The sequence below is a fragment of the Tamandua tetradactyla genome, chromosome 9 (genome assembly GCF_023851605.1).
Source record: "Tamandua tetradactyla isolate mTamTet1 chromosome 9, mTamTet1.pri, whole genome shotgun sequence".
Taxonomy (NCBI): Eukaryota; Metazoa; Chordata; class Mammalia; order Pilosa; family Myrmecophagidae; genus Tamandua; species Tamandua tetradactyla.
Window position 1 is genome coordinate 7,033,379 of NC_135335.1, and position 21,302 is coordinate 7,054,680.

The 21,302-nt window shown below is 45.4% G+C and overlaps 2 protein-coding genes and 1 pseudogene across 14 annotated transcripts in view; 1 reads left to right on the forward strand and 2 right to left on the reverse strand.

Moving 5' to 3' along the window:
* RAD9A (RAD9 checkpoint clamp component A) overlaps positions 1-21,302 on the reverse strand; it is a 102,505-nt gene that overhangs the window by 32,638 nt on the left and 48,565 nt on the right. The window lies entirely within an intron of this gene.
* Positions 6,177-7,888, forward strand: POLD4 (DNA polymerase delta 4, accessory subunit). 2 transcript variants are annotated; one of them, XM_077115564.1, is made up of 4 exons: positions 6,177-6,465; positions 6,657-6,746; positions 6,963-7,033; positions 7,439-7,888. In XM_077115564.1, the coding sequence occupies exons 1-4, from the start codon at positions 6,369-6,371 to the stop codon at positions 7,802-7,804; spliced, it is 624 nt and encodes a 207-aa protein (XP_076971679.1). In that variant the 5' UTR covers positions 6,177-6,368; the 3' UTR covers positions 7,805-7,888. The 2 variants fall into 2 exon arrangements, with proteins under 2 accessions (XP_076971679.1, XP_076971680.1); XM_077115565.1 differs by having other exon boundaries at positions 6,179-6,465; positions 6,963-7,074; positions 7,439-7,575.
* LOC143646535 (non-histone chromosomal protein HMG-17 pseudogene) lies at positions 19,594-20,638 on the reverse strand (annotated as a pseudogene).

Genomic DNA, 21,302 nt, shown 5'->3' on the forward strand with positions numbered 1-21,302 from the left:
GGAGATTTATATAGTTAAAAATGGTATAGTTCTTCAGAGCAAAGGCAGCTAACTTTCAACTGAGATTCTTTATTACACGGGAAGGCGCAGGGTGATCTCTGCTGGCCTTCTCTCATGGCCTCTGGGTTCCAACAATTTTCCCTGGGGTGATTCTTTTCTACATCTCCAAAGGCCTGGGCTGAGCTGTGAGTGCTGAGATGACGTATGCTTAGCTGCTTGGGCTGTGCTGCATTGAGCTCTCTCATTTAAGCATCCAGCCAATTAAATCAAGCATCATTCATTGCAGCAAGCATGCCCCATAGCCGACTGCAGATGTAATCAGTGACAGATGTGCTTCATATGCCATTGGCTCATGTCCACAGCAACAGAACTAAGCACCTTCACTTAGCCAAGTTGACATCTGAACCTAACTACCACACCCCTTTTGGTCAAGAAGGTTTACTCAATTCCATGATGCCGGGTCCAGGATCATGAGGAATCATGTCCCATATGCCAGGGAGATTTACATCCCTGGAACTTATGGCCCAGGTAGAGGGGGAGGGCAGTGAGTTCATTTGCTGAGTTGGTTTAGAGAGAGAGGTCACATCTGAGCAACAAAAGAGGTTCTCTGGGGGTGACTCTTAGGCAGATTTATAAGTAGGCTCAGCCTCTCCTTTGTAGGAATAAGTTTATACAGGGTAACTCCAAGATCGAGGGCTCAGCCTATTGAATTGGTTGTCTTCAATTCTTCTGAGAATATCAGGAATTCCCCAGATGAGGAAGGTTAATATTTCTTCCTTTTTCCCCAGTCCCCCAAGGAGACTTTACAAATACTTTTTTTATTCTCTGCCCAAATTACTCTGGGATGTACTGGGGTATCACACTAACCTGTACAAACCAACAAAGATCTTACTCTTTATTCAAGATTCCATATAATTATGGTGTTCAAATAAACTGAACATAAAGTTAAATTAGATAATGCACTACCAAAAATATAAACTTTGCACCAAATAAAGATCTCTTCCTTTGGTCTCACACAGGAGTTGAAGTTTTAAAATCTCTATTGTTTTCTAATTTTCTATTTCATTTATCTCCACTCTAACCTTTCTTTCCTTTCTTCTGCTGGCTTGAGTTTCATTTGTTCTTTTTCTAGATCCTCCAGTTGTGAGATTATGTCTCTGATGTGAGACCTTTCCTCTTTTTTAATGTAAGCATTTAGAGCTATAAATTTCCCTCTCAGCACTGCCTTTGCTGCATCCCATAAGTCTTGGTATGTTGTGCTGTTTTTAAATCGAAGAAATCTAAAAATGTTTTCTGTTGAATGAGGGGATGGTGGCGGGAGAAGAAAGGAGAGGTCTGGGGAATGGAATAAGAAGACCATAAGAGAATAAAAAGGGTTGCTGGGCAGTCCTGAGGACCCACTTAATCAGCAAACATAATTTTCTAATGGGCTCAATTGGCATGGATTGTGAAATTCCACAGGCCAGCAGTGGGAACTCTGTGAAAAGGGCTTCATCTCAGGCCAAGGACTGGCAAAGCAGGAAAGGCAGAGAATCAAGGGTTCCGAGTGTTCTTGGGTGCTGGGAGCTTATAATGTTGCGTGGCCAGGGGTGAAGGAAACAAAGAAAGGAAGGCCAGGAGAAGAGAGGGCGGGAGGAGGGGGTAAATGGGAGGGGGCACACAGGGGAACGTGTCCAAGAGGCCAGTTCTCGAATCCTCCCCCAGGGAGCTCCCTAGCGATAGAGAATGAGCCCATCCTTTGGATTTTGGCACTGTGTCCCCCAGGGTTTTTTATGAAAATGCCAGGCCAGCAGGATAGGGAATGCGGCCACAGTTCAGTTATCACTCTCTTCTGTGACTGAATCTATCACTGGTTCTCTCCCTACTGCTGCTTCAGGCTGTGTGAGGAGGGGATGGATGAGTTTCCCTTGGTCATCTTAGGTTCCACCACTTACATATGGCCTTGTGGGCAGGGGCCCAGGTATTCAGAGGTCAACTTAAGAACCTAGAGTTGCAGGGGCCTGCAGTCCCATGTTCCCAGGGAGAATGGAGGGCAGGAGAGAAGGCCTTCCTCTCTGTCTCTGCCAGACACCATGTAACAGATTAGAAACCTCATCGTCATCTCGGGTGCCTGGAAATCCACTTGTGCTTGAGAGGAGGAGCACAAGATGGAGAACCATCACTTGAGGGGGCAGTTAGGAGGCAGGACAGGAATGGGTATAAAAGAGAGGCTCATGGGGATGGGCAAAAGGGGGCATGCTTTGCCAGCTTTCCCCTTTTGCAAAGACTGACCCAACATCTAGGACTTAGGGGCCCCTTGGTATATGAGGAAGTACATTCAAGCACTAATCTGACACACACACATACACACTCTCTCCCCAACCACTCCAAATGGGGAAGAGCAAAGGGAGGCCCTCTGTTTCCCCTAACCTAGAGGGCAAGGGCCAGTGATTCAGGCCTGGCTGAATGTTCTGACGGGTAGCTCCCTCTCAGCTCCCCCTTCTTCTCTGGAGCCACAAGTGCCCCTGTCTTTGTCCCTTCATTTCTTGAGCTCCCTGACTCAGCCTCATTCCCTAATTTCCCAGCAGGGGACAAAGCCCTTGTCAATGGGGTGGGGAGATAGTGAGGGAGTAACTGTGAGAAAGCTTCAGAACTAGAATTTCAGTCCTTTCCCAGTCTTAGCCTTCAGGGTCTCTCAGCCTCATGAGTTCAGAGATGACTCCTAGCCCCTTCGATTTTGCTCTCATCTCCAAGGCCTGCCTCCTGGGGTGGAAATGGTTAACTAGGATCTTCCTTCCAGCTGGACAAAGTCTGACACCTGGTGGCCAAGGTGAGGAATAGCCAGAAGAGCCCCTTTTCAAATCTTCCCAGAACTTCTTCAGAGCCAAGATGGCCAAGGTGGAAGGGGAGATAACTGGAGGGCAGCGACTGGGACAGAGCAGAGGAAACCATGGCAGAAAAACCTAGAGGGACCCGGGAAATCCTTCCCTGCCACCTGGATCCCACCCCTGAAGCCCACTAGGCCAGAGAACCTGGAGCAGGCTATGGCTGGTCGTGAGGGAATAGAAGGGACTGCCTATAAGAATTCTGGCCCACGGGGAGAGGAGTGGGGCCCAGGCTGTGTGAGTATGTTGGGGGGCCAGGGATGCTAGTCTGGTTGCCCAGGATGCCTGAGCAGGAATGGTTTTGAGTTCAGGGTGACTGGCAGGGTCCAAGTGCCTGAGGAAGGGGTCCCAGGAGAAGAGCAGAATATGCCCCAGAGCCTGCTGGGTCCCAAGCAGCTGCTTCCCTCCCTCGACCTGTCCCCACCTTCCCAGCTCTTCCTGGTTCTCCGTACAAGCCCCACTGGAAGCTGGGAGAGGAGAAGGAGCCCAGAGGATGCATGAGCAGTGCTGGACCCCCACCCCCACCCCGTACTGTTTGCGTTAAGTCAGGCCTAATCCCCCTTCCTCTGGAGCAGTCAGCAGAGGGCCTCCATTCTTATGAAGGTGCAGGGCTCCCCCTCCATTTATTTCCTCTTCTGGGCTCCCCAGTACTTTGGACTTAGCCCTTAAGCAAGGGCTGAGTGTTCTGAGGCAGGGGTGCAAGAGTCACTCTTGATAGTCCCCTCACCAGCCTCTGAGGGGCAGGGCTGCCACAAGGAACCTAGGTTTCAATCTTAGGAAACTCTCCCACAAAGAGAAAACTTTTTAGCCCCTAACTCAGACCTCTGGCCTGGCCCTCCAGCCTGCAGCCTGAACTGTGACAGGTCCCAGGACAGCAATTTGGGGGATGGGCCCAGGAGGTTTCCTGGGTAGGGCAGGGGTTCCAGGTAGGATAGTGATAAGAGGCAGTGGTGGGTGAGGGTAGGGGATAAGGAAGAAGAGACCCAGTGCTGGGTAGACCAAGGTCCAGTCTAGTTGCCAGAGAACATTGGGGATTCAGAGGCTGTGTCAGGAAAGGAGATCAACTGGGACAGGGATGGCTCTGAAATCCCTGGGTGCTAGCTCGCCCCTCGGAGCTTGATCCCACTCTTTAATGAAGAAAGGGCGATGGTACATGTGAAGAGTCCCTTCCACACTAAGCAGAAAGCCAGTCCAGTGTTGCCTGAGCCCAAACTGATTATCTTTCTTGGGGCTGGAAGGAAGCTTAAGGCCAAAGGAAACATCTTCCAGGCTGGGTGGGAAAGGCCAGGTCCAGAGGGAGGCAGAGCTGGGGGCGGGTGGCAGGGTTGGTCCAGACTGTGTCCACAGAGCAGGTTGGGGGGCCAGAGGCTGCACAGGAAAGGAGGGAACCGCCCAGGCAGCAGTCGGAGCTGCTGTGGCCGCCCAGCGGCACACCCCATTTCACGCTCCCTGGGCGGCTGCAGGGCCCCACGGCTATCAGCTTTCAGGGTGGAAGGGACCAGGAATGAGGAGGGGTCTGCCCCACCCACGACTCCCTACTCCCTCGGGGCTTTGTAGACTCAGAAGGTGGGTGGTGACTGCAGCTGGGACCCTGAGTGCCACACATCTCTGGGAAGGCCCAGGAGGCCCTTGCTAAGGCCTACTGGGTGCCAACTCTCCATGGAGTACTCGGCCTGGTTAAGTACCTAAACCCTTCGCAGCCTTAATGGAGTGGGCCTCTATGCTTTCCTCCCCACTTCAGCTGGGCCCCTGCCTCCCTGAAGGTGGGCCCCACTTAGTCCATGAGGTACTTGGGGGGATTAGACCAGACCCAGCCCAAACAATGCAGCAGGGAAGGGCCCTCCAGCTCTGCAGTATACTCACAAGCTTGTGCTCCTCCACACAGCTCTCCTCAAGGGAGCTAACGGGGAGCCAGGCAGGAGGAGGCCCCTGCTGACGGCCTGCTTCCCTTTCCCTTCCCTTTGGTGTGCTCCATTTCAGAGCATTCTTCTCCTTTGCTTCTTACAAAGACACTGGACTGGCCACAATCATGAGGGACCCACCCTTTTCCCAGCACAGAGCACCCAGACCTCAGAGCAGAGGGAAAGGAAGAAAGCAGAGGCCTCAGAGTAGGCTCTAGCCCTGGCATCTCTGCTTCACCCTAAAGGCCTTGCACCCTGGGGAGGAAGAACTGATGGCATCTCTCAGGGTGATTAGAGCTTCGCTGGTCCTCACTGATTCCCAGGCTCCCACTGGCCAGCATTTTTCCCTGCTGCCAGGAAGTTGGTGAGGGGGAGGCAGGGTAGGGGTGAGTCAGCGATGACAGGAGCCCAAGGGACAAAGGTCATGGGTGGAGAATTGAGAGACACTGTTTACAGCAGTCTGCTTTCTCCACAAGGTCTTGCAAAGCTAACCAGCCCTGTGGTCCCCTCTATGTGTCCTATCTGCCCTCTTAGCCTGTGAGCTCCTGGAGGGAATGGGCAACTGTGGTTTAATTGGGGCCCCATAATGCATGCGACCATCAGCAGTGACAATAATTTAGCCATAATTCCTACTTGTGAAATCTTTTCACATTTAAATTGAGCAACTGTGGCAAAGTGCTTAGAACAGTACTTGGCACATTGTAAATGCTGTGTTTAAGTGTCAGATTCATTGTCATTTTCTGCTCATGCTCTCCCTTTACTGCGAGAGAAAAAGGGCACAGTTGACTCAGGAAGAACTGGGGGTCAAGGTAAGTTATAGGGGTGTGTGATTGAACCCCCGGTTCAGTATATCTTCCTGACTAGTGGGGCGGCTGGCTGACAAAGCAAATGCTTGCCTAGACTAACAGCAGGCAGTGTCTTTGGGCGCAGACTGTGAGAAAGGAGCTCCTCGGAACTGTGCACTTTTCCAGCCAGGTCCCCTGGGTCCAATTGGGGTGGGGTGGGAGCTGGGAAAGGGGCTGGAATAGCCCAAACTCTCCTCGGACCTCCAGACCTGCCCCCACAACGCGCGCGGGCCAAGGGGCCAGGGCGGAAAGCTCCAGCTGGACTCTGGGGAATTACAAAACGGCCACGGGGATTAGTGGGGCTGAAAAGAACATTTGCCTAGGAAGGGAAAACGGGAAGTGAGAGGCTGAGGAGAACGCACTGTAACTCCCTAGAGACCCCGCCGCAGACCAATAGAGGGGTGGGGTAGGAAGAGGTGGTGAAGTCTGGGGCATCTTGACAGGTCTCCCCCCACAGGACACAGCTGCAGGAGAGACCCCGCCCCCTAGGTCCGCGCCACCTGCCATTGGTTAGAGTCGGGGCTCCACCCGACCGAGGCGGTCTGCCATTGGTTCGAGTCTTTTGTGTTTGCGAGCTTGTGGGGGTGGGGAAGAGTCGTCATTCCCTGGAACCAGCCGGACTTCCTCTCTCTGCTCGTCTGGGTCATCCCGTCTGCCCGTCGCTGGCCCCATCTCTCTCAGCAGCTGTCTCTCTTGCGCCCGCTGGCCTCTCTTCTTTCCCGCAGTCACCTCCTTCTCCGCCTGCCTGGGTGGCCGCCATGGGCCGGAAGCGGCTCATCACTGACTCCTACCCCGTAGTGAAGAGGAGGGAGGGGCCCACCGGGCACAGCAAGGGGGAGTTGGCATCAGAGCTAGGTGGGGGAGGCCGGACAGCCGGACACCGAGGGACAGGGGGGAAGTGGGTGGCGGAGGGGGAATGGAAGGGAGAGCGTGGTCTATCCTCCGCTTCCTGCACAAGGGCTGGCCGTACTGGGTGGCAGAGGCCAAGGGTGGCTTGAGGTGAGGAGCAGAGGTTTGGGCAGGCCTGAGACAGCATCTCATTGCAGAGAAAGAGCCCCAAGCCCCCGACGTGGATGAAGCAGAGCTGGAGCTGCTGAGGCAGTTTGACCTGGCCTGGCAGTATGGGCCTTGCACAGGTGAGAACCCCACCCAAGACCCACCAAGCACATCCCTATGCCAGTCCTGTTACCCACATCTGTCTGAAGTAAACCTGGCCCCTGCCTGCCTCTCTCAGGCGGTCTCCAGGGATGGTGGGCTTTAGAGGCTCCTGAGACACACCCCTCCACACATTTTCTAGCCTTGGCTCTTCCTCAACCCCCATGAGGTCCCAGTGTCATCTTTTCACCCTATAGGGATCACACGCCTGCAGCGCTGGCATCGGGCACAACAGATGGGCTTGGACCCTCCTCCAGAGGTGCATCAGGTGCTACAGACTCACCCCAGGGATCCCCGCTTCCAGTGCAGGTCAGAGACAGGTGGGGGAAGGCCTTGCACGGGAGTCTGACCTTTTCCAGGCACCACCATCCTGCTGGCCCAAAGCAGAGAAGGAGGCAAGCATAGGCTCCTCCAATCCTTGCTGGACAGCAGGAAGGTTCTATGAGTTGCCTGGTTTAGAAGAGCAGAAGGTTGCTTTAATAGTTCCTATCTCTATGAGCCAATGGTGGAGGAAAGAGTGTACCAGGGACCAAGGGATGATCTATTTTGGGACTGAGGGTCTGGCCAAACATTATAGCCAATAACCAAGGACTGGGGCTGGTAAAATTCAGGTCACCCAAGGACTCAGCTGGCTTGCTCTCTGATTTCTCCCTCCCCATACCTCCTTCCACAGCCTCTGGCATCACTATCCACTTTGAGGCACTGCCTAGGACCTCCTACCTTTAGCAGATCTGCTAGCCACCCAAGAGCCTCAGGAAAGATGGAAAACAGGCTGAATCTGGAGGTATCTGCAGCTCAGTCTCTCCACCTAACCAGCAGTCTCCAGGAGGCCCTCTTGGAGCCCACACATTTGAAACTGAGATTCTTCTGGATAGAGAACAGTCTTCAACGGCAAGAACCTGTCTATGACCCTGTTGCCACATCTATCCCTGACCTAAACACTGGGGTTCCTGGGGACTGTGTGGCAAATCAGGCACAGCTTTGGCAGAACCAGACTCAGGTGGATGATCCAGGAGGCAGGGATGCATTCCCCACATAAGGCTGGAAATGTAGGGCAGAGGCTGGCTGAGCTCACAGGGCAAGGGGTTCACAAATGCTTATCAATAAAGAGTCTGAATCCTGACCTCTGGCCCCTTACTGTGCCCTGTTTTGGCTCACAGGACCCAGCAAGCTGGGGGGTGGGAGAGAACTGGCATCGTGTCCCTTCTTTTTCTGCAAGACTCCTGGGTACATGTGCCTCTTTGGTTGCCTAAACCCAGGGTCTGAAAACAGTCCAATAACAGTTAGTCCTGCCAGAGCTGAACTGCCTCTGGCGCCGCCTGGTGGTGCACAGGGAATCTCAATTCTTTAGTCACCCTCACTGACCAGCCAGGGACCACCCAGTGTTGCCACCCATCTTGAACTTGGTGGCTTTGTCAGAGGAGGATCCAGGGGGCCCGTGTCTCATAAAGCCCAGTCAGGTCCTCCATATTCCAAGCAAGCACCTCTGCTCCCCACATTGGGGGCCACCTGAGTCCAAAGCAGGGTTGGAGGAGGGTCTCAGCCTGCCCCTTCTGATCAGAGCTGGCCATCATCTGGGGTGAGGAGGGCACCTTGGTAGGGCATGCTTAGGGGATGCTTGGAAGTATAACATGGAGAATAGAATCTAGTGCTTCCTTCATTTGTATACCAGCCTTCCATCCTGAGGGCAGAGAAACAGGGTTGTTCATGCCTTGGAAACAGGTGTAGAGAGCAGCTAAATGGCCTTTTTAGCCCTCATTTTTTTTTTTAGCACTGGCCATGTCTCAGGAACTTCAAATGTTTTGTCTCTAATCCTCCTAAAAACCTTCAAACAGAGAAGGAAACTAAAGCTCAAAAAGGTTAAATAAAGTTGTCCAGCCTGACATAGCAGAACAGAGGCCAGGTCCATGTCCATTGGGCTACTCCAGTCTAGACTGTGCCCCCTGCCCAGCTCCTGGGCACCTACTATGTGCCAGGCACCAATGAGCCTCTTGTGTTGTTATTAGTGGTGAGGAGATGAATAAACCAAACACACTTGCAAAACTTATGTCATGTGATGGTTGGTGGTAAGGAAAATAAGGGTTAGGGGTCAGAGAGTGCCAGGGCTGCACTTTTAGAGAGTTTTCTCAAGGAAGGATCTCTGGTAAGGTGGCATTTGAGCAGACATATAAAGGAAGTCAGGGCAAGACCTGGACCTACTAAGCATTCCAGGCAGAAGGAAAAAAAAAAAAAAAAAAACCTAAGAGGAGAGTTTTCAGCCTGTTCAAGGAATGGAAGCCAGTATGGCTGGGTCGGAGTAAGCGAGGGAGCCTGGTTGGGGATGAGGCCAGAGAAGTAGCAGGCCTGGCCTGGTCCCATGGGGCCTCATAGGCTGTGATAAGGAATCTGGACTTTACTCTGAGTGAGAGGGAAAGACATTGGAAGGCTTCAAACCAAAGAATGCCATAATTAAACTTATGTTTTGAAAATATTACTCTGGTTGTTGGTGGAAGGTAGAGTGTGGAGGTGGGAGAAGACAGATGCAGCAAAACCACATAGGAGGCTAATGGGGTTGGTCCAGGTGAGAGGGGGGAGTGGTTTGGATCAGGATGGGAGAGGGGGAGGTAGCAGGAAATGGCTAGATTTTCTTTTTAAATTTTTAACGTGGTAACATACATACAACATAACATTTCCTATTTTAACCACTTTCAAGTATACAGTTTGATCTCTATATTTTAAAGGTAGAACTGACAGGGCTTAATCGCCTGGCTGTGGGATTTGTGAGAGAGAGAGAGAGGCTTGAGCAACTGGTAAGGATAGTGTTCCATTACTAAGATGGGGAAGTTTGTAGGAAGAGTAGAGTGGGGGTGGGGGTGGGGGGAATGAAGGGTTCATTTTAGACATGTTGAATTGAAGTTTCTGTGACCTGTTCAAGCAGAGATGGAGAGTAGGCAGTTGGATCTCCTAGTCTGGAATTCTGGAGAATGGTCTGGATTTGAGATATACATCTGGGCACCTTTCCTATGGCAACTAAAGCCACAAGAGTGGATGAGATTACCTAGGATTGAATGTAGGTAGAGATGAGAAGTGGTTCAAGGACAGCACGGGCTCTCCCACACTTAGATGTGAGGGGGACAGAGGGGGATCCAGCAGAGGAGACTGAGAAGTGGCCAGTAAGGTTAGAGGGAAATCAGGAGAGTGTGGAGTCTGGACTTCTGGGCAGAGGTGTTTCCTGGATGCAGGACTAATCAGTCTTAGATGCTCCTCACGCCAGGTAAAATGAAGCCTGAGGTTAGTCCTGCAATGCAGAGGTCACTGGAGACCTGGATAAGATAAGAGCAGTTTTGGTGGCACAATGAAGATAAAAATCTGACTGAATGGGTTCAGGAGGGAATGACAGCAGAAATGGAAACAATAAATATGCCAATTCTCTTGGTGATTTTTTAATGTAAAGGGAGCAGAAAAATGGAGTGGTAACTAGAAGAGATATGGGATCCAGGTTCGATTCTCCGTCCATGCACCCCTCCCAAAATTTGTATGTGTATATAGAAGAAATGGGATCAAGGGTTTTTTGTTTGTTTTTTGCTTGTTTGTTTTGCCTTGTTTTAGACAGAGTGATTCTACAGCCAAATTACAAGATGAAGAGAATGCTCCAAAAGGGAAGCATGCAATGATGTAGGAGAAAGGGAAGGCAGTTATATGAGTGAGGTCTCTGTGAAGGTGAGAAGGGGCAGGAGCTAGCACACAAGAAGGAGAGTGGCTTAGAAAGGAGCATCCGCTATGATAAGCAGGGAGGCAGGGAAGATGGGGGTAGAGGTAGGGGCTCCATCTGGGGGAGGGCACATCTGTGAATCAGATGCTTACTGAGTGCCTGGCACTGCTGTGGAGGGCCTGAGGTTTCCTGAGTGCCCCCCAATGCCATCTGTTGGTCTTTGTGCTGCACACACAGTGGCTCCTCATAACAACCTCATTAAGTAAGGATTATCCACATCTTATACAGAAGGAACCCCAAGCCTGAGAGGTAAAATAACTTGCTTAATTAGTAAATGCTAGGGCCTGGATTCAAACATAGGCCTCTCCTTCTAGTACGTCACAGTCCCACCCAGCCTTGCACTCCAGGTGCTTATGATTTTGTTGGAGAGATAAGATCTACACATGTGGAAAGCTGAAAAACAATGTACTACAAGTACTACCTTGAGGCAGCCTAAGAGAAATGGAAGACACTGAGTTCTCTAAATTCTCAGGAAGGAGAGAGCACCATGGGTTAAAGGGACCCTTAACAGGCTGCCTACCCTGTCCCTTGTCCTCATCATGGCCATGCCCCTCAGCCCTTTCCACTGCAAAATGAATATAGAACCCCACTGGGGCTGGAAGTGGCCCAAGATGCCTCCATTCTGAACAGTTTTGGTAGTTTTGTTTTAAAGATCTTTGGTCAATTTTGTATTTGACTCCAAGACGTGAATTATTTCGCAAGAAAAAGAAACCCTCCACGAAGATGTGCCATGTTTGGCCTGTGGGTGGCTTTGTAGACCCCTGACCAACCCACCACCACCTAGCCCACTTTGAGCAGTACTGCAGAAAGCACTAGACACACTTTCATTAGAAGGAGCTGGGAGGAGGTAAATGGCCCTTGAAGGGTAAGAGCTGGCAGGGAGAGAAGGGCATTCTAGATGGGGAGAACAGGCTGTGCACAGGCAACAGGAGGGAACAACACGTGTCCAGGGGACAGATGTGCAGAGAAGTGTGCAGTGTGCAGTGCTCCCTCTGTGGAAATTATTGTGATCAAAAGCTAACATCTGAGCGCTTACAGTGACCCTAGAAACGATTATAAATTTTCTTTCTTATATGACAATTTTAAAGAGGAAATTTGGGCACAGAAAGATCAAGTAATTGTCTGAAGCCACATAGCCTGTGTCAAGGATAAAATCTGATCCCAGAGAGTCTGGCTCCTGAGCCTGCACTCTTAATCATATGTGATAATTCAGTGAGGCAGGTTGGGGCCAAAGGGTCCTAAGCCTGAGGCTAAGGTGTCTGGACTTTATCTGCTTTTTTGAGCAGAAGAGAAAATAAAATAATCATTCTGGATAATCAGTCTGGCTAGGGAAGAAACTGCAGGCAGGAAGACCAAAGGGGAAGCATGGGGTGCAGAGATCCTGGATTAGCAGATAGAACAGAAAGGACAAAGAGTTACAAGATATGTTACAAAGGCAGCCTGCAAGACTTGCATTTGGGAAGGGAAGAATGGGGAGGAGGTGTCAAATATGACTTAGGTTTTAAGCCTGGGTGGGTGAGGGAATGACGATGCCATAGGCAGAAAGAAGGAAACTGGGAGGGGGAAGAGAGATTCAATTTTATCCATGTTTACTTTGAGGTGATGACAGGACACCTAAATGAAAACATCTGGTAGCAATGGAAATAGCTCCAGTCCAGCAGAGAAGTCAAGGGAGAGTGTGGTATTGTATTGAGGAGACAGACTTGGCCCTTAATCCACGAGCATGCATGAGTTCTCTGAGAGTAAAGAGATACAGGAAGAGGGTGCAAGGAGAGGACCAAAGCTAGCACTTTGGAAGATTCTATTTAGAAGAAGATAGAAGAGAATCCAGCAAAAGAGAGGGAAGCATAGGCAGAGCGGCAGAAGTAAGGCAGCGAGGGCAGTGTCACAGAGGTCAACAGAGGGCTTCACAAAAGGTGGTACCAAAGTGAAGCTGCAGAGATAGGAGAAATGTGGCAGAGATGAGAAGGGTGTGACAGGTGGAAAAAAATGGCTTGTCCTAACTCTATTCCTCTATTCCCCACTCCCCTCTCTCCCTGTTTTGTAGTTCCTTCTGGGATCCCAGCCATCATAGTGACTGAATCACACCCATCGATGAGGGCCACACTGATTCATTCTCTATTGACTCAGGTGTGGCAACGTTTATCCACCCTCAGACAAACTCACTGGTAGGCTGAAGGTTTAAAGAGTTAATTTACCAAGCAAAAAGTAAACACGGGAAAGGAACAAGTTTCTGAATTGGTTGAGAAGCAGAAAAAAGCTTTAACCAGGGCCTACTGGAGGCAGGTTTGGAGGAATACCACTTCTAGGACTTATAGGCTCCTCAAAATGATTCCTAGTTTTCTCTACTACCGGTTCTCCAGTTTACCTGAGCCCTCAACTAGAAAACTACTTTATGCTACTCATTGAGATGCAAATGATTAGAACCCCAGTCCCTAACCTCCAATGGCCTTACTCAGTAGGAAAGAGAGAGAAAAAAAACATGCAAGTAGACTTCACAGGTGTGAGCGCCACACTGTGGGAGCTGAGACTTCCTAAAGATGAGCCTTTAGCTGGGTATTTAAGGGTGGGCTGTGGTTTGCACAACAGGAACAACTGACAGAGCATATGTGTTGGGGAAGAGTGGGTTCTGGGTTCTTCTTGAACCCTACTTGAGTCCTTTGTCCCTTGAAGGAAAAGGCATTTCCTGGAAACCACTTTTTTGGTGTGACCTTCTTGTATGATCTTTTGGATGCCTCCTTCATCTCACCTAGACGTTCTGATGGTTCCTAGTCCTGGATCTCCCACCCTTGATTGCATGTTTCTCTCTCTGTGGAGCCTTCCCTAAGAAGAGTTAAGGATTCCTCCTCTGCTCCCCATGGTAACTTATCTTTTATTATAGCACTTCATACTGTTACACTGCTAGGGAGTATTTTATCCTTGTCAGTCTATATCTAGCATGTGTGGCCTTGCTGGAAGAAGCCATCTCCACCTAGAGCCTCTCAGACAGGCATCAAAACCGTCAACTCAAAAGCAGGTCCCTTTTTATTTCTCATTTTGAAGCCTGTGCCTCCCTTGGGCCAAACCCTTGCATGCCCAGCTGAGGTCTTCTCAGATGCAGACCAGAGGTGGTCATCACATTGAGAGCTCAATGATTCAGCCAGCCCACTTCTGTGCAAGTTCTAAGAAGGCTGGCCAAGATCCAACTTGACAAGTCTCACCCCGCTGCAGCATAAACTGGCTCAACTCCAAGTATGCCAATTTAGCATCATTTATCAAAATTACAAAGGAGTATATCCTTTGACCCTCTTGATCCATAGCTGCTCATTTATCCTACAGCTCCATTATATACACAGTAAATAAATAAAGGTTATTTATTATAGTACTGTTTATAACAGCAAAGATTAGAAACAGCCTAAAAGTCTATCAATAAGGGACTGGTAAAATAAGTTATAACACAATGGATGCTAAGGACACTACTAAGAAAAAGCTTAAGGAAGCTCTTAATGTATTGAATAGATTATAAAATGATCTCTAAAATATACAGTTAAGTGACAAAAAGGATTTACAGAATCATGTGTGTAATAGGCTACAATACAGGGGAAAAATGTATCTGCTTGAGCAGGCATGACATATCTCTGAACAAAACCCTCAGCTCCCCTTTGAGAGAAAGTTAATTTGAAGGCTTAGAAATAAGAACAGGGGTTAAATTTTTTTTTGTTAAATAGTACTTTTGATTTTGAACCCTGTAATTATATTATCTATCAGTCAATCAGAAAAAGTCTTCTCATGTCCATGTATTTAAAAATATTAACTATAACAGAACATAGGACTATTTATATTACTAAGGTACTAAGTGTGGGGGTTTGAAGCTGTTATGAACCCCAGAAAAAGGTTCTTTTCGTCCATCCCCATGGGTGTAGACCTATTGTGGGTGGGACCTTTTGATTAGGTTATTTCAATTGAGATGTGACCCACCTCATTCAGGGTGGGTCTTAATCCCAACTGGAGTCCTTTATAAAGATGAAATTCAAAGAAGCTCAAAGAGAAACACCCAGAGAAGTTTAGAGAAAAAGCCACAGATGGAGAAACCAGAAGCTGAAGCAACGAAACCTGGGACAGAAGGACCAGCAGATGCTGCCATGTGCCTTGCTACTGGCAAAGAAGTTACCAGTAACCAGTCTTCAGAGAAGGCATCATCTTGTTGATGTCTTACTTTGGACATTTTCACAGCCTTAGAATTGTATCTTCCAAGCTAATAAATCCCCATTGTTAAAAGCCAGTCTGTTTCTGGTATACTGCATGCTGGCAGCTTTAGCAAACCGAAACACTCAGTTACAGTGTTACTAGTGTCATGTGATGCAGTGATTTGGGGGGAAGTTGCTGGACTCATGGTGCTGCATCCTTTCATTCTATTCCACTGGGAATCTGTTTTCATGGTAGGTTCTAAGCAGTGGGAAGGACTAGGACTTGTGCTCTCTAGAACCCATCTCCTCTTTGACTTGATCTCTGCCAGATACCTTGCACTACCCCACACTGGGACAAGGGTCACCTTGTCACAGAGACAGGTTTCACAAGAGTCCAAACATGATGAATTCAGTTTAAATCCAACAAAATCATTTATCCATTTAACAAGTATATCTAGGGCACCTGTCAGTTTGTGTCCTATGTGGAATGGGTCACAACTTTAAAGAGTTCTCAGTCCACCCTTAAATATATAAAAAGATGTTCAATTTCACTCTAAATAAAATTGGAAAAGTTAAAAAAAAAAAACAACTCAGCATACTTTATTGGTAAGGCTGTAGGGAAACAGGTGAGAGCTCAAAATGGCACTGTCACTGGGAAGAGGAATCTGGTTCCACTATCAAGGCAACACAGCATTTTCCCTTTGACCCTGCAACCCAGCCTCTTGGAATTTACTCTGAAGATCCACTTCCATAAATATGAAACAACATGGAATTATTTGTAATTGCAAAATATTGGAAGCCACCTAAATTCCTGTCCATAGAAGATTGATTAAATAAGCACATGCTGTAGTAGAAAGAAAGGAGGAAGGTTTCCATTAGCTGATATAAGGGATTTCCAGGATAAATTGTTTAAAATGTAGTATACTAGTTTTGTGTAAGAAGAGGGAAATAAGGTATATATTAGCAAAAGGAAATACAGGAAGAGTAAATAGAAATGAGTAAAAAGTGTTACTGTGGGGTAGAAGGGATAAGATGGGAGTGAGACTTCTTTAAGTACATTTTTTGGTATAGTTTTGGCTCTTGAACTGTGGAAATATTTTACATATTCAGAAACATGTAATAGGGATTTTTAAAAACCCTAAAATTGAATACAAACATAAATAAATGAACCTTTGTATATTAAATTGATAACTACAACCACACAAAAAACAAATACAAGAATTCAAGTAAATTTCGAACAAGTTCATTGACTTCCTAAGAATAAAAGAATACAAAATTCTTTGCATGGTCACACACTGATGCTTAAATGTTTCAGTATCTAATATGGCCACAGAAGTCTTGATAACTAGTCATTTTTTTCCATCTTTAGAACCCTACATGGGAACAACCAAATCCAACAGATCTTAAGCTAGTGTGTGTATATGAATGAACACTCCCAAAAGCTTTATACCTGAATGCTATCCATCTGTTTTGGATCGTATATTGTATTTTTAAAATGTATTTATGCTTTGATTCATAGTAACTTCTCATATTATGAAATTGATTTGCATTGACACAAACTATAAAAAAAAAATAGGTGAGAGATCAAAAAAAAAAAGGAACTACAAAAATATCTTGAACTTAACCTATTAGATGCGTGGTCGATAATGGTTTTGGTGTAGTAATTCTAAAATTCTTTTGCTATTTTTGTATAAAAGATAGAAAAAAAATGAATAAATCCATAGCCATTGGGAGCCAGAGACAGTCCTGTGATTAAAGGGAGAGGATGTGGAATGGGGAAAGGCGAGGAAGAACCCTAATGTGCTGGATTTGTACTGGAGGTATTAGTATGAACACATGATTTTTTTTTTTTAAATCAACTTTATTGAGGTATAATTTATCTACTACAAAACTACAGATTTTCAGTGTATATTTGAATTAGTTTGTAACCACTAACCCAAGTTAAGGTCTTCCACATTCCCAACACTCCTCTGTACCAAAGCCGCAGCCCATCTAAGGCAGTCTGCTCTGATTTCTCTAATCATAGATTTGTTATACCTGTTCTAGGACGTCATATAAATGGCACCATACAGCATGTCTGGCTTCTTTTACTCAATATAATATCTATGAGATGCATCCCGATTGCATCCATTCATTTTTGTTGTTGAAAAACAGTCTATTGTGCAAATATACTAAAATGTATTTATCCATTCTTTGGCTGATGGACAGATTGTTTCCATCTTGAGCTATTGTGAATCAAGCTGCTACAACTTTCATCAAATCTTCTGGTTGGGTATGTTTTCAATTCTCTTGGATAAATGCCTAGGAGTGAGACCGTTGGGTCATAAAGCATTGTATATTTAATTTTACAAGAAATTGCTAATCTGTTTTCCAAAGTGGTTCTAGTATTTCACACTTCCATCAGTGATGTATGCAAGTTCTAGTTGCTCCATATTCCTCACCAGCACCTGGTATTGTCAATCTTTTCAATTGTAATTCTGATATACATGAAGTAGTATCACATTGTGTTTCAATTTGCATTTTCCTAATGTTGAACATCTTTTCATGGGCTATTTTGTCATTTGTATATTTTCTTTGGTGAAGTGTTTTTTCAAATATTTCACTGGGTTGGTGAAATCTTTAAATTAGGTTCCTTGGCTTCATATTTTTAAGTTGTAAGAGTTCATGATATATTCTGGATACACAGCTTTTGTCAAATACATGTATTGTGTATGTTTTCTTATAATCTGAGCTTACCTTTTCATTTTCTGAGTGGTATTTTTTTAAAGAACCAAAAAATATTTTATTAAAATAAATCTTGATAAAATCCAATTTATCATTTTTTGATGGCTAGTGTATTTTATACCCTAAGAAATATTTACCTACCCTAGAGTAACATATATTTTATCTTATTTTTTCTAGGTTTTTAAAGTTTCACCTTTTACATTTAAGTCTAAGATCTATTTTAAATCAATTTTTGTGTATGATGTGAGGTAGGGGTCAAGGTCATTTTCCAAAAATACAGATATCCAGTTCTAGCACCAGGTGTTGAAAGACTTATTTTACCCATTTAATTACACTGGTACCTTTGTTAAAAATTAACTGCCCATATCAGTGTGGGCCTATTTGCTAAACTTTCTATTCTGTTCCATTGATACATGTCCATCTTTATCCCAACATAAGACTGTCTTGATTTGTAAACGTTTAAATTCAATAGTCCTCCAAATTCATTCATCTTTTTGAAAACTGTGTTTGCTGTGCCTTTGTATTTCCTATATATCTCAGAATCTACTTGTTAATTAAAAAAAATTAGCTTCGATTTTTATTGGAATTACAAAGATTCTATAAATCAAATTGGGCTAACTGTCACCTTAACAACATTGATACACCAAACCATGAACCTGGTATAGGTTTACATGCATTTAGTCTTCTTTGGTTTCTTTAATTTCATTAGCAACGTTTTATAGTTTTAAGGACAGAAGTCTTGCCTGTCCAGTTAAATTCATTCCTAAGAATTTTTTTGGTGGGAAAATATATATAATATTTATCATTTGAACCATTCAGCAGCATTAACAGCATTCACAATATTGTGCAACCATCACCACTATCTATTTCAAGAACTTTTTCATCATCCCAGACAGAAATTCTTTACCCATTAAGAAATAACTTCCCATTTCCCCTGTCTTTCAGCCCCTTATAACTTCTAATCTATTTTTGAATCTATGAATTCATATATTCTAGATATTTCATATATGTGGAATCATATTTGTCCTTTTGTGTCTGGCTTATTTCACTTGGAATAATGTTTTCAAGATTCATCCATGTTGTATGACAGCACTTTATTCCTTTTTATGTGTGAAAAAATATTTCATTGTATATATGTATATATATAACACCTTTTGTTTATCCATTCATTTGTTGATGAACACTTGGATTATTTCCACCTTTTGGCTACTTGTGAACAATGCTGCTATGAATGATGGCGTACCAAGTATCTGTTTGAGTCCCTATGTTTCTAAGAATTTTATCTCTGCACACCAGTGTATATGGGTTTAAAAATAATTACCAGCCCCAATGTCCACTGGGAGATAAACGAATAAGCAAAATGTGTTATAGTCATACAATGAAATATCATTCAGTCATAAAAAGTAATGAATTTTTAAAAAATTCATTTTCCCATTGTTTGCTGCTAGAATATAGAAACACAATTTACTTTTTTTCCCAAGCCAAACTGTATCCAGCTTTATTAAAGATAGTTTTCATAAACAATCATGGTATTTCAGACAGGATATGGCAGACAATCATTAACAGAATACAACAACTTTCAAACTCCCTTCTTCAATGGACTACCAAAATCAGAATGCCACTATAGAACCCAATGAAGTCTTCACCTGATGCTCTGAACAAGGAAAGTTTAGAGTGAGGGTTGACATTTTCACATTTAGCATGTTGTTTGACCACTTTTCATGAGCCAATCTTGACTTTCAGGAAATAAAATGAAAATGGCAGAATTATCAGTTTGAAGATCCACGAACTAAACAAGGGCTCGATGCTCTTTTGTGGGATGCCATCACAGGGGCATAACTGTAAAGTCCAGATTGCCTGACATTATCAGGCCCCAACAGATTTAAGGGAGTCAACTCTATGCTGAAGGCTGAGTGGGAGAAGAGGACATAACAAACTTTAGTTTTTCCATATCATGAGACATTTGTGCCAAAATGGTTAATGTGTATTAACATCAGGGAATCCAATATCCTGGGATTAAAGAAGTCTCTCAAAACTAGAGGGGAAAGGTGTTTTCTCTCCTATTAATCCAGCTTTGGAGATATTCTATTAGTGACAATTGCCCCTTCCCCAAAAAACAACAATGAAGGATTTTGTGTACTAACAGCATAGCTTTAAAAAAAAGTAAAACAAAATTCTGCATTTTCATAAAATTTGATACAAAATATTATTTAAACTGTGCAGTCACCAGACATACAGTTATAAAAAATGCACACACTTCGCCTGCCATCTTCAGCATCTTTGCCTTTTTGTGCCTGGTAAGTTTTGGCATCTCCAGTTTCTGCAGGGTTATTCCCATCCTTGCCACTATCAGTTTTCCTCTATTTCCCTTTGGATACCTTCTCTCCCTTCTTTGCAGGGGCCTTTTTAGGCTTGGGTTCTGGCTTTGGAGGAGCACGTTTAGCACATAACCTTGCAGCGGATCTTCTCTGTGGTTTGTCTTTTACCTTGGTTTTACCTCCTTTAGAATCCCCTTCACCCTTCCTCTTGGGCATGGTGGCAACGATGGTAGGATATAGGCGCTGGACACAGGGATGCAGTGGTATGCCTTCTTTGGTTGGTCCAGAGGTCGTTCTCACCTCTTCACATTTACAATTGATTTTTGTACATTGACTTTGTGTTCTATGACCTTGCTAAATTAATTTATTTATTCCAGTAGTCTTTTAAAACAGATTCCTTTGAATTTGGGAAAGATTCCCTTTTGGTAGAGCCACGTGAAAGCCAACAGACGCCTCCATGTTCACCATGTGCCCTTCCAGCTAAGAGAGGAACGTTGAACATTGTTGGCCTTCTTGAACCAAGGTATTGTTCCCCGGATGCCTTAAATTGGACATGTCTATGGGTTTGTTTTAATTGGGACATTTTCTCGGCCTTGGAACTGTAAACTAGCAACTCATTAAATTCCTCCCTTTAAAAGCCATCCCGTTTCTGATATACTGCATTCCGGCAGCTAGCAAACTAGAACATAGGCTCTGCAACACACTGTTGAATGTGGCTCCCTCTGAAGGAGGAAGCAAGAGTGCATTAAGTGGGGCTTTAAACTTTTTGCTCTTTACTTCCATCATTTATGTAATCAGCATGCTTACTCTTGAAAATTCAAGATATTAAACAAGAAGTAGGGCGGGCCACGGTGGCTGAGCAGGCAAGAATGCTTGCCTGCCATGCCAGAGGACCCGGGTTCAATTTCCGGTGCCTGTCCATGTAAAAAAAAAAAAAGATGTAAAACGACCGTCCAGACATGACTCCCAGGGGTGTGGACCTTCCTGGCAATGTGGGACAGAAATCCTGGAATGAGCTGAGACTCAGCATCAAGGGATTGAGAAAACATCCAGAATGAGCTGAGACTCAGCTTCAGGGGATTGAGAAAACCTTCTTGACCAAAAGGGGGGAAGAGTGAAATGAGACTAAATAAAGTGTCAATGGCTGAGAGATTCCAAACAGAGTCGAGAGGTTATCCTGGAGGTTATTCTTACGCATTAAGTAGATATCACCTTGTTGTTCAAGATGTAGTGGAGAGGCTGGAGGGAACTGCCAGAAAATGTAGAGCTGTGTTCCAGTAGCCATGTTTCTTGATGATTGTATAATGATATAGCTTTCACAATATGACTGTGTGATTGTGAAAACAAGATGCTCCTTTTATCTACCTTATCAACAGACGAGTAAAACATATGGAATAAAGATGAATAATAGGGGGAACAAATGTTAAAATAAATTTAGAGTGAAATGCTGGTGATCGGTGAGGGGGAGGAGTGGGGGGTATGGTATGTATGAATTTTTTTCTGTTTATTTCTTTTTCTGAAAAGATGCAAATGTTCCAAGAAATGATCATGATGATGAATATGCAAAAAAAAACAAAA

What these genes read in the sequence shown, in the direction of transcription:
- POLD4 (XM_077115564.1), top strand. Translation starts at nt 6,369, where the DNA reads ATGGGCCGGAAGCGGCTCATCACTGACTCCTACCCCGTAGTGAAGAGG. An exon ending in GCAGTATGGGCCTTGCACAG is followed by an intron (nt 6,747 to 6,962) that starts GTGAGAACCCCA and finishes TTCACCCTATAG; the next exon opens with GGATCACACGCCTGCAGCGC. An exon ending in CTCCTCCAGAGGTGCATCAG is followed by an intron (nt 7,034 to 7,438) that starts GTGCTACAGACT and finishes CTCCTTCCACAG; the next exon opens with CCTCTGGCATCACTATCCAC.